Source organism: Hyperoodon ampullatus (assembly GCF_949752795.1).
Source record: "Hyperoodon ampullatus genome assembly, chromosome: 13".
In the NCBI taxonomy this organism is placed as follows: Eukaryota; Metazoa; Chordata; class Mammalia; order Artiodactyla; family Ziphiidae; genus Hyperoodon; species Hyperoodon ampullatus.
The window spans coordinates 33,529,875-33,547,510 of record NC_136926.1 but is presented as its reverse complement, the minus strand read 5'-3'; the positions used below and the strand labels follow the sequence as shown (position 1 = coordinate 33,547,510).

Below are 17,636 nucleotides of genomic sequence, written 5' to 3'. Positions count from 1 at the left end.
TGGTGTTGCATTTAAAAATTCATTTAAAACACAAGGTCATCTAGATTTTCTCCTATATTGTCTTCTGGAATCTTTATAGTGCTGTGTTTTATGTATAGGTCTCTGATCCATTTTCAGTTTATTCCATTTTGAATTTGTTAAGTTTATTCTTTCTTTTTTTGTCTTCTCCCTCTTTTTCTCCTTTCTCTGATTCTAACTGAGCATTTTTTATGATTTGATTTTCTCTCCTCCTTAGCATAACAATTATACTTCCTTTTACATTTTTATGGTGGTTGCACTGGAGTTTGCCATATGTATTTACAACTTCTTCGATCCTCTTTCCAATAACACCATATATAATGCTTCATGAGCAGCAACAAGCACCTTTTGACAGAGTATTCCCAAAACTTCCCTCCCATCCCTATAATATTGCTGTCATCCATTTCACCTATCCATAAGCTGTAATCGTCCAATACATTGCTATTATTATTTTGAAAAGCACTTGAACAAACTGTCATCTACTAGAGCAATTAAGAATACGAAAAACAGGAGATTTTATCTTACCTCCACTTTGTTCCTTCTCTAATGCTCTTTCTTTATATAGGTCTGAGTTTCCAACCTACATAATTTACTTTCTCTCCAAAGAACTTCAACATTTCTTGCAAGGCAGGTCTACTGGTGACAAATTCCCTCAGTTTTTGTCTGTCTGAGAAAGTCTTCATTCCTCCTTCACTTTTGAAAGATAATTTCATGGTGAACAGAATTGTTGGTTTCAGTGTTTTCTTTCAATACTTAATGTTTCACTCCACTCTCTTTTTGCTTGGATGGTTTCTGAAGAAAGTCCAATGTAATTCTTATCATTGCTCCTCTATAGGTAGGGTGTTTTTTCTTTGCCTTCTTTCAAGATCTTTTCTGTCTTTGACTTTATTCATAGTTTGAATATGATATACTAGGTGTAGAATTTTGGGTATTTTTCCTACTTAGTGTTTTTTGTGCTTCCTGGATCTGTGCTTTGGTGTCTGTCACTAATTTTGGAAAATTCTCAGCCATTATTATGTCAAATATTTCTTCTGCTCCTTTTTATCTTTATTCTGGTATTTCCATTACATATATTCTACACCCTTTGCAATTGCCTCACAGTTCTTGGATATTCTGAAGCATCTTTTTAATTCCTTTTCTCGTTGCTTTTCAGTTTGAGAAGTTCTACTGACCTGTTTTCAAGCTTGCTGATCCTTTCTTTGGTCTTATCAAATCTGCTGATGAGCCTATCAAAGCCATTCTTCATTTCTCCTACAGTATTTTCCATTTCTAGCATTTCCTGCTGATTCTTCTTTAGAGTTCCCATTCTCTGCTTATAGTACCCAGCTATTCTTGCATAGGTCTTACCATACATATCATAGTTATATAATTATATAACTACATCATAGATTCCAGTCTGATTATTCCAAAATATCTGCCATATCTGAGACTGGTTCTGATGCTTGCTTTATCTCTTTAGTCTGTGTGTTTTGTGTTGTTTCGTTTTGCCTCTTAGCACGCTTTGTAATTTTTGGTTGAAAGCCAGGCATGATATATCAGATAATAGGAACTTAGGTAAAAGATCTCTGGTGTGAGATTTTATGTTAATACAGCTGGGAATTAGGCTGTGTTTGATTTACCTATAGGTGTCAGAGGCTTCAATTTCTTCTAGTGTCCTTTTTCTGTCCCCTGTTGTCTTTGGGTTTCCATAGAAACTCCTTCTTAAACAGAGTCTGTGCCTTACAGTTCTCTGTTGTAATATAAAGTTATTATAATGAAGCCCTATTAATGTCAAGGTTTGTGGGGGGAAGTATTCTAGAGTCTTATGATTAAAACCACTTTTTAAATGGGCTTGAGTACCTGGACTGTGGCTTTTAAAAGAGTTTCTTGGCTTTTGTTTCCTTCTCTGATGTGAGACATATGGCTAGACGGGATTGGAGTTGTCTAATTGCCTTTCCTCAAGAACCTAAAAGCCACTGGTAAAGTAGTTTCCCTTGAGGGCAGGACCTCAATTCTCTGATGGATCTAAGAAGAGTAGGTGATATTCAGTTTGTTCAGCTTTTTTCTTGCTGTGAAGTTGGAAGTGATAACTTACAAACTCTTTACATGTCAGAGCTGAAGCCAACAGTCTGCTTTTTCACTGTGATCATTCCCATGGACAATGTCAGTAAGAAGGCTTTACAGAGTCATTTCTGTCTTCAGCTCCCTGTGACAGCAAGTCCTTAAGGCATGAACCCCAAGAAGGCCCTTAAAATTCAGTATGCATATAGCTCATAGTATAAGTAGGTCATTTACATAGTGTGATCACCGATCATTTTCTATGTTTCTATTTATCCTTTACCACATAAACTAAAAATGGCAGAATATGTTTTCACCAAATTTCAAGGATATATTAGTGATAGACTCTAACTTACTGAAGGAATCATGTAGTGAGCGCATGAGATTCATTGTTGGGGATCATGGGGCACTTTCAAGAGCTGGGCAATCATCACCTGCAGAACTGCTACTGGGGTCAGTGCCTGTCTGAGGAGTCACACCACACAGAGTAAGACAGATACCTTGGACAGACAAACACTAATTTCAAACATGAGTCTCATGGAAAACAAGCAAACAAACCACAAAGCCCCAAACCAAAAACCCAGAGCAGATACAGGGACCAACTTGCCAATAAACTCCTTCTCTCACAGGCAACTCCCATGCATGCTCCACGGTGAGCAGCAACAATTTATTCATTCAGTGGTGGTTAAAAATCTTTAAAGCATGCACAGAAACAACAACTTCTGTGATTACTACAAAACTGGTAGCACTAACTCCAGCCCTTTGCACAGACTTGCAGCCTAATCCTGTTAATTAAAAATTCCTGGTAAACAGAAGCACAGAGGCTGCCCAGAAGGCTTTTAATGTGTTTGTAAAAAAACAGTGAGTTTTGTAAATCTGAGCAGAGTACTAAGTGAAAGAAAAGATGTCCAGGAATATTTGTGCCTTTCTAACCTATGCAGGAGGCCCACAAGTTGTGGCTTCCTGATATACTGTTTAAGCCTTTCTTGTCTTCATTCTTTGGTTCCCCAGTTGTGGTTTTTCTTCTTCCCAGTAGATTGATGACATTTATCTGATTGCTCTTATTTTCCTCAGTCCCTCTTGACTCTGACTTTCTGGTGATACCTCAGCACTGACTTTCTTCCACTGGGTTCAGATTCCTCTAGAACAAGGCAGCACCCACAGTTCTGTGTATGAAGACAGTCTTGGACACACACACATAATATCATTGATGACAGAGCTTTTAAATTTCAAGTATACAATAGAATTTCCTATATGAAGATTGTATTCAAGTGAGTATGGAAAAAGATGGATTGTTTTTTAAATGATATTGAAATAATTCAGAAAAACAACAATAAGCTGGTATATTACCTTAATCCTCATCAAAACCAATTCAATACAGAGTACAGATTTAAATGTTAAAAATAAGAGGCCATAGCTTTCCTAACACAATACATGAGTAAACAGTTGTATGACTCTGATGTTGGAATAAGAATGAAATAAAAGCTATAAACCATGAAAGAAAAAAACCGATCAATTAGATGACATGAAAACTTATTTTTTGTTAAGAAATGAAAAGAAAAACTATACAAGGTGGGAGCATGTACAAAAATTATTGGTAAGATATATAACAGAGTGAATTGGTATCCATAATAAATTAAGCCAACTTCAAATCTATAGTAATAATATAAGCAATTTAAAAAATGGACAAAGGACAGGATAAGCAATTAACAAAAAACATGACTGACATGGAAAAATAGAAACTTCATTATTAAAGAAAAATGCTTAAAAGTATATTTTTCTTCTATCAATTGGTAAGGTAAAAGAGGTGAAATAGTCATTATTTGCAAGGTTAGAGTGAAGTGATTACTCTCATACATTATTAAGAGTGTAAATATCTACAGACACTTAAAAGCCAGGCTGAAATAACACTCATAATTTATAATGTGTGTACTTTTTGATCAAATAATTTCACATTTAGATATTAATCGTATACAAATACTCCCACAAATGCCCACATATGATGGTACAAGAATTTACTATGTCTTTGTTTTAAATATAAAGACTGAAAATAATAAAAATGTTCATGAATGAGCATTTGATTAAATACATTATGGTAGAATCACCCAGTGAAATTCTTTGTGACCATTAAGTGAAGATATGGTAGGAATTCCACTCCAAATTATGATGGAATAGCTTTAGTAGAACAACTTTCCTACAAAGAATGACAAGGAAAGCAAGCCTACAGGTGATTCAGATACTGATATTATAGGGCATAGAATTAATAACTGCAACTGATTTGTTTAAGAAGTTAGATGGCAAAATAGAGAATTTTATTAAATAACTAAAATTATTTTTAAAATAATGTATATGGAAATTCCAGAACTGAAATATATAAAGAGTTAATTAAAAATTCATTGGATGGGTGTAATAGCAGTTTGGAGACAGCTGAAGAGAGCATTAGTGATTTTGAAGAAAAGTCAGCAGAAAAAAATCCAAGCTGAAGCACATAGATTAAAAAGGAAGGAAATACAGAAAATAGCATAGGATGCATATGAACAAGAGAAAGTCTAAAATGTGTAGACAGAGTCTCACAAAGGAGGAGAAGGGAGAGAATGGAGCATAAGCAACATTTGAAGAGATAATGGTTAAGAAATTTTTCAAAGTAATGAAAGACATATACTCACAGACTTAAGAAGCACTATGAATCCCCAAAAGACAGAGAGAGAAGTACACTTCATAATAAAACTGCTGAAAATCAAAGACAACAGAAAAATCTTATAAGCAGCCAGACAAACTAAGATGTGCTCTAAGACACACTTCCCTCAAAGGAGACACACTGAAGCTACAGCAGACTTCTAGAGGGAAACCATGGGGGTCAGAAGACCATGGTATGTTATCTTTAAAGCCTGAAAAAAAATCAACTATCAATGCAAAATTACATAACCAGCAAAAATATTATTCAAAAGTTTAGGCAAAACAAGAACATTTCTGGACAAGAAAAACTTACTTTTTAAAAAACATAGCTAGAATACACGCTAAAAGAGAGTTTTTCAGACAGAGGAAAAATGATCCTACACAAAGATGTGTATTTTACTAGCTATAACGTCTACTAAAAATATTAAAAGTGCATAACCAACACGCTACTATAGGAAAAATGGTATAATAAAATAAATTCTTGGTTAAGAAAAAATAAAGCAAGAAGTACAGTAAGTCCCCTACATATGAGCCTTCCAGTTGCGAACTTTCAAAGATGCAAACATGCGTTCGCACGCCCAATCACGTAAGTTAGTTCACGGGTCTGGCGTACATTGTCACGTGCATGCATCCTCTACAAGTGGTTGTGCTTCTGTGTACTTTACTGTATACTACTGTATAGAGTACAGTAGTACAGTATCTTTTTTCAAGCCCAGGATGTCTGGAAGCAAGCATAAAAGCAGTGGTGTTGTAGCTGGTACTGCTAAGAAGCTCCAAGCGATAACAATGGAGACAAAAAGTGACAATAATTGAGAGAGTGGAGCAAGGCGAAAAGATGGTAGACATTGTTCATTCTTATAACATTCAACCAACAGCAGGATTCTAAAGAACAAGGACAAGATCATGAAACATGTGAATTCTGCTGTGCTGATAATATCGAAGAAGTGTGGAAAAATGATGGAGGAGATGGAGAAACGTCTCAGTGTGTGGATGCAGGATCAACATCAATGCTGAGTCCTGCTCAGCTTAATGCTGATTCAAGAGAAAGCTAAGAGCCTTCACGAAAACTTGAAGAAGAAACACAATGAAGAATCAGAGGGTGCATCTTTTAATGCCAGCCATGGCTGGTTTTATCAGTCCAAGGCTAGAACCAGCCTTCACAACGTAAAAGTAAGTGGTGAGGCAGCGAGTGCAGATATGGTAGCTGCCCGGGGACTTCCTGAAACGCTTCAAGAAATTACTGAAGAAGGTGCATATTTATCTGAGCAGGTTTTTAATGTGGATGAGACAGCTGTTCTGGAAGAGGATGCCAGACGGAAGTTACATCAGTAAGGAGGAAAAGTTGATGCCAGGCTATAAAGCAGCAAAGGATAGGCTAACTCTGTTGTCTGGTGGCAATCCTTCCTGCGATATGAAGCTGAAGTCTCTCTTAGTTTATCATTCAGAGAACCCAAGAGCCCTTAAAAACATAGCCAAGGGTTCTCTTCCTGTTGTGTGGAAGAGTAACCTCAAAGCCTGGGTTACATAGGCCATTTTCCAGGACTGGTTTTTCCACCACTTTATCCCGAAGGTAGAGAAATACTGCTTGGAGAAGGACCTCCCACTCAACATTCTTTTGTGGCTTGACAATGCTCTGGGCCACCCCCATTCATGCACGACTTTCATCCCAACGTCAAAGCAGTGCATCTGCCACTGAATACTAAATCGCTCATCCAACCTAGGGACCAGGGAGTTTTAGAGACTGTCAAGAAATATTATTTACGTCACACTTTTTGTCAGGCAGTAAAGGTGAGTGACGAATCAGGGACAACCTTGCAACAATTTTGGAAGGACTATAACATCTACAAGGCCAAAAAAACATTGACTTTGCTTGGCGTGAGGTTATGGCCGTCACCATGAAAGGGGTTTGGAAGAAACTTTGCCCGCAATTTGTTCACGATTTCCATGTATTTGAGAAGGTGGATGAGGAGTCCAAAGAGGTCTTCAGCAACTTAGTGACCCTCAGTGAGAAGCTGGAGTGAGATCAACAAGAGGACGACTTCACTGAACTCCTTGCTGTGCAACACGAAGCGCTTACGGAATTGGAGGCCCAGAGAAAGGATGAACAGGAAGAAGTAACTGAAGAACTGAAGAGATTCACGATGCAAGAAATGGCAAGGGGATTTTCTTTATTTGAGGAGGCACTGTTAGTTTCTGAGGCACAAGACCCGAATGTAGAATGGTACACGAAGGTTGCAGCAGCCGTTCAGAATGCAATCCAGTGCTACCATGTCATCTATGATGAGAAAAAAAGAGCTACTACCCAGACATCACTGGATCATTTTTTCAAGTGGGTAGATAGAATTGGATCCAGCAAGGAACCAGAACCTGTACCGTCAACGTCAGGCGTGAGTGAATTTGCAGCTTCTTGCCCTCTGTCTCCTATTGCCGACGATCTGATACTTCAGCTCTACCATCTCCCACCTCCTCTCCCTCCTCCAGTTAGTAACGCTTCTTGCCTGTTCACTCAATGCCAGCCCCTGTATGCCAGCTGTTGTACTGTACTACCGTACTTTTCAAGGTACTGTACTGTAAGATTAAAAACATTTTCTTTATTTTTTATATTTGTTTTTTATGTATTGTTTGTGTGAAAAGTATTATAAACCTACTACAGTATAGTACAATTATATAAATGATTGTGTTAGTTGGGCACCTAGGCTAACTTTTTTGGGCTTACGAACAAATCGGACTTATGAATGTGCTCTCAGAATGGAACTTGTTTGTATGTAGGTGACTTACTGTATAAAAATTAAATATAAAATATTAAAAAAGCAAAAAAATATAAAAAAAGCAAGAACACAAAACTGTTGAGAAAAATAAAAAGCAATCATTAAAATGATAGCTATAAACCCAACTTAACAGCAGTAACATTACAAATAAAAAGACTACTATCATCAGACTGAATGTCAAAGTAAATATCACACGCCACTTACAAGAGATACACTGAAGCACAGGACAATGTTGGTCACTTGCTTTATGATGAACAATAGGGGAAAGGCAGGGTTTTTAAAAAAATAAACGATGTTGGTCAACTGGATATTCACATAAAAAGTAAATCTTGATGCCTATGCTTTATCAGGTATAAAAAATAATGTCCAGGTGCACTGTAGATATAAACGTGAAAGAAAAACAAAGATTCTAGGACAAAGAATAACAGAACACAGTAATGACCGTGCAACAGGCAAATGTTTTAAACAGGACACTGAAGAGCTAACCACAATAGAAAGGACTGATGGACGGTGTCAAAATGTGGAATTTCTGTTCCTCACAAAGCACCACCGAGAGTGAAAGGCAGATCACAGGCTGGAGAAGAAATCTGGAACACATCTATCCAACAATGGACTCATGTACAAATACAAAGAACTACTGCATTTCAGTAAGAACAATACAACCTAAAAGATGTATTTCACAAAAGAGGATGTTCGAATAGCCAACAAACATGAAAATGTGTTCAAGTTCATTAGGCTTCAGGGAAATGCAAAATTAGAAGCATAATTAAATAATACTGTAGGGGCTTCCCTGGTGGCGCAGTGGTTGAGAGTCCGCCTGCCGATGCAGGGGATATGGGTTCGTGCCCCGGTCTGGGAGGGTCCCACATGCCGCAGAGCGGCTGGGCCCGTGAGCCATGGCCGCTGAGCCTGCGCGTCCGGAGCCTGTGCTCCGCAACGGGAGAGGCCACAACGGTGAGAGGCCCGCGTACCGCAAAAAATAATAATAATAATAATAATAATACCGTAGACCCAAAAGAATGGCTAAAATTAAGGTGACTGACAAAAACTAGCTGTCAGCGGGGATGGAGAGTACTTGTAATTTCCACACTGTGCTGCGAGGAACGTACTGGGACAACCGATTTGTAAAAATATTTGACACCAGCTCCTCCTGAAGGTGAACTTATACAAACCCAGTTACCCAGGAGGTCCATTATTAGGAATGTGCGCCACAGAAATGCATACACATATCCACCAAATCACATACGAGAATGTTCCTAGTGGCACCATTGGTAAGAGAGCAAAACTGAAAACAACCAGCACTAAAATAAATAAATTGTGGTTATCACCATAAAACTGAACAACATGCAGTAATGAGTATACACAAACCATGATTTGGATGGATCTTACAAACATCATGTTAGCAAAAGTCAAACATGAAAGAGCACACACTGTGTGATTACATTTATAAAACGTTCAAAATCAGGAAAAAGTAACTGATAGCGACAGAAATCAGAAGCGTGACCATGGCAGGAGGTGGTAAGTGCATGGAATAAGGTGAGCTTCCATCAGCTTCTTTTCTTGACCCAAGATTAAGTGGATGTGATCTCTTGTGGACGTGGGTACAATTTTTACTTAGGAAAAAAAAAAAAGAACCTAGCAGATGTATATGCACTGACTTAGGAAGACAGTCATGATGCATCAGCAAGTGTAAATAAAGATCACCAAATACACTATGATTCTATACTGGTAAAGAAAACAACAAGGTGAATTGTTACATCCAAAATAAATCTATGAAGGATTTATTAACAATGTTTATCTCATATTTTTTGCTTTGTGAAATTTTGGGTTTTTTTAAAAAAAGTGAACATTAGTTACACATTTGGGGCCAAAAATAATCAATAGTAAGGAATCCCCCCCCCCCCGCAGTTTCCCAGTTGAACACTCCACAAGACCAAAGCTGCCCCTAGGGTGGGACAGCATGGTGGCCCTGCAGGGCGTCTGCCTGTAGTCCAGTAGTGAGGTTCGGGTGCTCTGGTCCAGGGGCCTCTGAGGGGCAGGGGGGCAGATCGCGTGGGTGAGCAGGTCCCTTGGACTCAAGGAAACGCACTTCCATAGCCTCACTCAAACTTGTTTTCAAAGGAGCAGATTTAACGCAGTACTTAGCAGAACAGTCCAGAGCAGAGGGAAAAACCTGACAGGCCACCGTGCAGAAGCCAATTCCATTCCAGAGAAGGGACACGCTTGGAGTCGCTCTGTGCTCATGCCTTATTTACTTAGCAAATGGCACAAAGGCTAAGTACCACCTGCCACCTCTCAGGTGTAACACCCAGTAAGCTTCCCTGCAAACCCTCAGATGAGTTAAAACAGACTCCAACTTACTTCTGTTAATTTTATTACCAAACATCCTTCAAGACAATCATGTTTTTCCTCAACCAATTTACATCATTGTAAACTAAATGTTTCTATCATCTGATCTAATTCTTTGGAAAAGGAAAAATGTTGAATCTCTAAGAAGTATGCTGGAAAATAATGATGGCCTTTAAAATACTTTCCATTATATCTGCCAAGCATATCAACTGTGAATAAAATGATTTAGAAAATGAAGATGTTTCCAAGTAAATATTGAAAACATGCCAAAGATATGAAGAGGAGAAGCTACATGTGCTCGTGTACACACGTGCACACAATCTCTAAAAATCAAAGATATACTATTTTCCCTCACGGGAGAAATGAGGAACAGATTTTAACTCATTTTCCTTAAAAAAAAAAAAAAAAAGGAAAAAAATTCCTAATGAATTAAAGAATGTGTTTATTCAAATCTATGGCCAGACCGAAGAAACAAAAAACAAAGGTAAGGATTTAGAAATTATACTCAGATTTATAGGCTTACAGAAAATAACAGGGAAATATTAAATAATCACTTAATGTCACAGTAGCAACATATTTATTCTCATTATTTTGTCTCATCCAGGTTAGAACCAGAGAAAATGAGCTTAATTATAATAACAAGGGTTAGATCAATATGAGGAAGAACCACTTTGGGTGACAAAAGGCTAGACACAGAGCAGGTGCTAAATAAATCCTGCTCGGATGGACCCCTGAAGGCATCTTCTCAACAAGAGGCACAGTGGTCCCGGCAGCACGCTCTGCACCAGGCGGGGGCTCCTCGTCATTAATGTCCCGGGTCTGTGAACACAGGCCTTCTCCGGGAGGAAATCAAATGTTTAAGAAGCCCGGTAAATGCACCAATAAATAAACACATGTGGTTATGAACTTTTTATAAACTACACAGAAAAGCACAGGTGCTTACTAAACAAGATGGATTTCATCTTTCACATTATGCAGTTGCTTTTTTTTTTTTTTTGCGGTACGCAGGCCTCTCACTGCTGTGGCCTCTCCCGTTGCGGAGCACAGGCTCCGGACGCGCAGGCTCAGCGGCCATGGCTCACGGGCCCAGCCGCTCCGCGGCACGTGGGATCTTCCTGGACCGGGGCACGAACCCGTGTCCCCTGCTTCGGCAGGCGGACTCTCAACCACTGAGCCACCAGGGAAGCCCCATGTAGTTGCATTTTGCTAGGGATATTTTCTATATTTACAAGGATGATCCTCATTAGTATTTTACTATATGAACTACTAAACTGACTGTGTATTTGTTTTAACAGGAACATATACATAATTACTCTGTGGAGATACTTTCAAAAGTGTCAAAATGTGAATTGAGACACTGATGCTTTTTTAGGGCTCTTCATGCAGTTCCAAACATGTTGTTTACAGAATGAAGGCTGGTAAAATGGCTTAGAACATTTGTATGGAGCAGCTTCCAAAATATCAGTTATTTATTTCATTTTATTTAAAGAGATGTTCCTATCTAGTTATATTATATAGAAATTCTTCTGGCTAGGGAGACACATATAGATGCACAATCCAAACAGAGTAACTTAACTTCCCTCCCTTTTCTGAGGAAAAGATTCCTCCCCGCTTTGTGGATGAGATAAAATCAAGTGTTCTTCCAGTTACGAGAGGAGCTTGGCCCTGCCTGAGATCAGCCCACAGAATCCACAGCCCTTTTGGACCCTCCTACACTGGTGGTGGGAATGTAAATTGGTACAGCCACTGTGGAAAACAGTATGGAGGTTTCTCAAAAAACTAAAAATAGAACTACCATATGACCCCGTAATTCCACACCTCAGTATATATTAGAAAAAAATAAAAACACTAATTCAAAAAGATACATGCACCCCAATGTTCACAGCAGCATTATTTACTATAGCCAAGATATGGAAGCAACCTAAGTGTCCATCAACAGATGAATGGATAAAGAAGATGTGGTGTATATACACAATGGAATACTACTCAGCCATAAAAAAAGAACACAGTTTTGCCATTTGCAGCAACATGGATGGACTTGGAAGGCATTATGCTAAGTGAAATAAGTCAGACAGAGAAAGACAAATGTCGTATGATATCACTTATATGTGGAATCTAAAAAATACAACAAACTAGTGAATATAACAAAAAAGAAGCAGACTCACAGATACAGAGAACAAGCTAGTGGTTACCAATGGGGGAGGGGCAGTATAGGGATGCGGAGTAAGAGGTACAAACTATTAGATATCAAATAAGCTGCAAGTATATATTGTACAACACGGGAAATATAGTCAATATTTTATAAAAACCATAAATGGAGTGTAACCTTTAAAAATCGTGAATCACCATATTGTACCCTGGTAACTTATATAATATTGTACAGCAACTATGCTTCAATTAAAAACAAAAGAAGTCACAGCCCTTTTGTTCAATGACTGTAAAGCACACTCCTTTTCTCTTAAGAAAAGTCGAACAGGTAATTGTTTTGGAGATGAAGTGCAGTGCAACCAAATTGTACTAACTTGAACTTTTAGCCAAATCAGGAGAAAACTCACTAATTTTCTTTTCCTCTAGAAGATAAACAGATCGCCTACCATGTTCTGGAAGATACAAACATGTAGAACTACATTGCTGAAGACACAAAAATACAACTTACCAACATTTTTATCTGACCAAATAAAAATTATTGTACCAAATTAACACCCAAGAGGAAATTTATTCCTTAGCTTGCCACAGTATAACCTCAAAATTATACATGACATTCCGTGTATATTGAGCCTTAATTGCAAAGAAACATAATTAAGTGAAAACGTGCAATTCTTTCCCCTATACTCTAATAATCCCTTAGCTTTTAGCACTTAAAGTTTGCCATAACCTTCCTGCCTGTCTTGCTAACGAAGTACATTCTGCAGTCCCCCAACTTATAAGAACACAAGGAGACACTTCTGCTTTCCCTCCACGCCCTGTGCAGATGGCAGAGAGAGATTCCACCACTGAGACGTGTTATTTCTACAGGTTTAGATTTGTCTTGTCATCAGTGAGGACCACAGAGCAGATTATAGAGTCTTTCACTTTAAAAATGAGGAAATGAAGGTCAGAGCAGTGAAGGAGGGCTGGGATGTGAGGAGAGCACATGTGTCTGGGCCCCTGGCAGATTCCTTCCCCCATTCCTTCCTGGAATGATAACACCAACCAAACACACAAACAAGACATTCTTCCCAACAAAAAAGCAGAGTCTGCGTTTTTGCTAGTGTTTTTGTTTTTACCTCTGAAGAGAATATCCAAGTGAGTATCTTCTTTTCCTTTGATTTTCAAACACTTTGCCTGCTGTACAAGTTTGGGAAAAGAACACAAATAAAACCTAGATTCATTATCCTGTGAGGTAGGAATAAATCATGACAGCAGCTCAAATTTAAATAGAAATCACAGGGTAAACAATAGTGAATTAGCAGGTATTTTTGCTGCACAGAGCCTTGTTAGAATTTTTCTTCAGTTTAAGATTTAAAAATACACTTTTGTTCAGAAACTGTAAGTTTGAAACCTGAAAGTTGAAAGCTCCCAACACCCCGTTCTATTATAGCAAAAAGTTTCTAAAACTCTCTGGAGAATAACCTCTTCAGATTCTGACGAGGAGCTATTAGGGATGGTAGGTGATGGTGTGGTAGGTAGTAAATAACAATTGCTACTGATGATTTCTGTGCTTATATTAATCAGAAGATTATAGACATTGTGCTCAAACAACTGTACAAAGTAATTTAGTTACACTGTTGAATGTCAGAGAATTAATTAACTTCTAAAAGGCTCCAGAATACAGTAAGGACTAATTCTGTAACTCTTTCATCATGGAACTTCATTAAAACGTGAGGCTCATAGTTTGTAATGAATATGGAAGTTTCTAAAATGAAACTTTTCCAGTGTTGCTAATTACCTAGTAAACTAATTTGAGGTAGATAGAACTTGAGATGGTTCATTAATTTATCTGCAGTATTTAAGATTTTAATGAAAATTATAATACCTTGCTTGGCAAATATATTTTCTGATTGCACTTGGATAACTGCTCTCTCATTTTATCTTCACTGACAAGCCATTAAGGTAGGCCAGTACTGTTTCAATTTTTTTTTTTTTTTTTTTTTTGCGGTACACGGGCCTCTCACTGTTGTGGCCTCTCCCGTTGTGGAGCACAGGCTCCGGACGCGCAGGCTCAGCGGCCATGGCTCAGGGGCCCAGCCGCTCCACGGCATGTGGGATCTTCCCGGACCGGGGCACGAACCCGTGTCCCCTGCATCGGCAGGCGAACTCTCAACCACTGCGCCACCAGGGAAGCCCCTGTTTCAGTTTTTGTTTTAGATGAGGAAACTGATTCAGTTACTAAAATCTTACATAGAAACCTAAGTGACTGGTACATAATTTGAGGCAATTTTATCTGTATGTTCCAAAAACATGTTATGTCATGATAAAAACACATTCTATTAACCAGATACTTTTTAAACATGAAGAGTTTTTTAATCAAAAAAGCAATTAACTGAGAAAAAATTTCTGTTGAAATCCCACTTTTGGACCTTAAAAGAAGGTCCTACACAGCCATTGTGGCGCACACCAGCCTCAGGTAGTTAATCTCCTGTGGCGCAAGCAGAGACCAGTCCACCCAAAACCTGGGTCTGTGTCTTAGGCCCTGTGCCCTGGGTTTGAGGCCCAGACTGAGCAATTAGATTCTAGAAGCCTCAGCTTCCCAGCCTGCAAAACCAAGACAGTACTTGCCTTACAGGGTTTGTTTGGAACAATCAGTGAGACAATATATTATAACATAGTCTACAGACTCTTATGCATCATGGTCATGCATAAAAATATATGGAATATTTTTACTAATTCCATATGTTTAATTTCATTATATATATAATATATATTATAAAGTTATTTATATATCTCATCAGGATTTATCTACATTCTTGTAGAAAAGAACATTAATGGTGGAAGGAGGGCTTAGTCCTAAGCAGCGAGCCTCTGGGGGAGAGAGCTGGTCAACACGGGATGTCAGAGGCACATGTGCACAGTAAAGTCATTTTGCAAAGAATAAGATGGAAAAGAAAAGAACAATTTCAGCTCTGCTTACATCTTTTTGGCAAATAGTTAGGTATTTCCCCCCAAAATTTACAAATTGTATGAAACTTGAGTTGATTTTTCAAACCATCTGAAAGCATCCCTCTGCAAATACATGCTGATGAAGATGGCAGTTCTAGCTTACAAATTTTTTTTTTAAAAAAGAAGCCAGTATGCCTTACATAACTTTGATGAGGATTTTATAAAGCAATTTAAAAATAAATCAAATAAATTTACTCAGTGGCTTTTTTAAAAAATGCAAGGTGCTGCAATCAATCACAGATATATTTAGGAATAGTTCCTGCTTTCAAAACTATTACATCACCAGGGAGATACACCAAGTCAAACCCTGTAAACCAGCGGTCCCCAACCTTTTAGGCACCAGGGACCAGTTTCATGGAAGACAATTTTTCCCAGGACCGCGGCGGGGGTAGGGGGTGGAGAAGGAAGCAGGGCTGGGGATGGTTCAGGCAGTAATGCGAGTGACGGGCAGTGACGGGCAGTGACGGGCAGTGACGGGCAGCAGCAGATGCAGCTTCACCGGCTCGCCTACTGCTCGCCTCCTGCCGTGCGGCCTGGCTCCTAACGGGCCTCAGGTGGCTACTGGTCCTTGGCCCGGGGGTTGGGGACCCCTGCTGTAAACTGTTCAGACTCCTCACTCAGGAGATGAGGCAGGTGCCTCCTAAGGACTCCCAGGTTCTTCATTTAACCTCATTTCATTCTCAAAAAAACTCTATAAGGTAGGTGCAGGAGGCTATGAATCAAGAAACTGAGGCTCAGAAATATTAAACCACTTGCCCATCTTGGGGGCATGGTGAGTCAGTGGTGGAGCCAGAGTGCAAACTCAATGGACTCCAAATCCAGGCTTCCTTCTATCCTACACATCATCTCGCAGGAACGGAGGGTTTCCTGAGTGTCTACAGACGGCCTGGAGCTGGAGACTGTTGACACAGGTAGGAGAGAGAACGGCGAGGACAGTAGTGCTCCCAGGGGGCTGGAGGGAGGGTGCGGCTCTGTGCAGGTTGGTCGGGAGGAGGCTGGGGATGCAGCCGGGTCTGTCCTGAAAGGATGGGGACGTGGGTGACCGATGGGGCCACGAAGGTCTAGGGAATGAGGGTGGGAGGAAAGCACAGACCAAGCATGAGCAAAATGGAAGCGAGAGCATCTGGGGACACGAATAAGCCAGTCAACTGATGGGGCTGAAGCATCTGCACTGTGCGAGGAAAGGACGGACCAGAGGTGGGGTTAAAGGAACTGGCTAGAGCGGAGCTGGGGAAGCCTGGCACGCTGCTCGAGAGCACTTGGGCTTTATCTTGACGGCAGTGAAAGAAGCCACCGCAGCACTGGCCTTGGGAGAATCTACTGCACATGGTCAGAAATGTCTGGAGGTGATCAGGCCAGTCATGTGCTGAAGATTAATATTTCTTTGCATTTTAGCTGAAAAGGTCATACTACTAAAATCTCAGCTCTGACCATTTCACCAATTCTTCTTAAAGCCCAGCCTCCACCTTCTATGTAGTCGTAATAGCTCCAGCATCTAAACAACCTTCAAAACCTTTTGTTAATAGAATCGCTATTGCTGCAGCAAGTGTCAAGCTACCCGTCTGTCTGTCTGTCTGTCTGTGATTCATTTTAGAGGAGTGCACGTGACTACCAGTGCTTGTGTTGGAGACATGCCCCTGCCATCCCGTTGTTTTTACTATCTTTACTATCCGTTGGTCTTTACTATCTGTTGTTTTTCCAAATGACTTGCCTTTTCCTTAGGATTTTGCTACTTCTTTGAAAAAGGGAGCTGCATATTCTCTGACCCTCCTTCTATGCTTCCACTACTTTTAATGAGGCAAATCAGTGGCTACTGCTTTGTGCTCAATAAATGCTAGGCCTGAACCAGATGCCTAACACGAAGGAGGTAATATTAATCTTATATGTGTGTGTTGAAAAAGACAGAGAGGTTAAGTAGCTTGCTCAAAGTCACACAGCAAGTAGAAGAGCAAGAATTTGAATTTAACTCAGGTTAGTCTACATGTAAATAAACACCTTCTAGAACATGAGTTGGAAAACTACAGTCCACGAGGCAAATCCTGCCGTAGCCTGTTTTCATAAATGAAGTTTTATTAGAACACAGCTATGCTCATTGGTTTACTTACTGTGTATGGCTGCTTTCATGCTACAATGGTCAAGTTGAACAACTGTAGCAGAGATCTTACAGCCGGCAGAGCCTAAAATACTGTCTGGCCCTTTACAGAAAAGGTTTGCTGACTCCTGTTCTATAAGGAAAAGGTCCCTGAGGCCAAAAATATACACACAATCTGTGATTGTTTTGTTTCACATGGCTGTTTTTTCCCAAAATTGCCCTAACAATTGTATTTAGGTATAACTTACAGTGGGACTTGGAAAGCAAATATTGGGCTCCGACTGCTTTTTATTTTTAGACAAACTGTCCAAGTCCAGCCAACATTTCTTTGAGCTTTTCCTACCTGCAGGTGTCACATTCGGCCGAGGTGGTGTCTGTCACCAAGAGACATAATCTATCTGAGGATACAGGTGTGTTCACCGCCTACCTTCACAAAGAGCAGACTGAGAGAAGGGCCGCAAGGAAGAGATGAAGAAACCACGATGGAGTCACAAAGTAAGAGGGTGTTTTCTGCTTTAAAGGTCCGAGAGGTTAGAGAACACCTTCAGGAGGACACG

At 39.6% G+C, this 17,636-nt stretch overlaps 1 protein-coding gene across 1 annotated transcript in view; it reads right to left on the bottom strand.

Annotated features, from left to right (window-relative positions):
* The window catches only part of L3MBTL4 (L3MBTL histone methyl-lysine binding protein 4), a gene marked incomplete at both ends in the record, with an annotated part of 548,580 nt that overhangs the window by 341,920 nt on the left and 189,024 nt on the right, over positions 1-17,636 (bottom strand). The window contains 1 exon segment of the mRNA XM_079718164.1: positions 13,115-13,187. Coding sequence (XP_079574290.1) covers positions 13,115-13,187 — 73 coding nt within the window.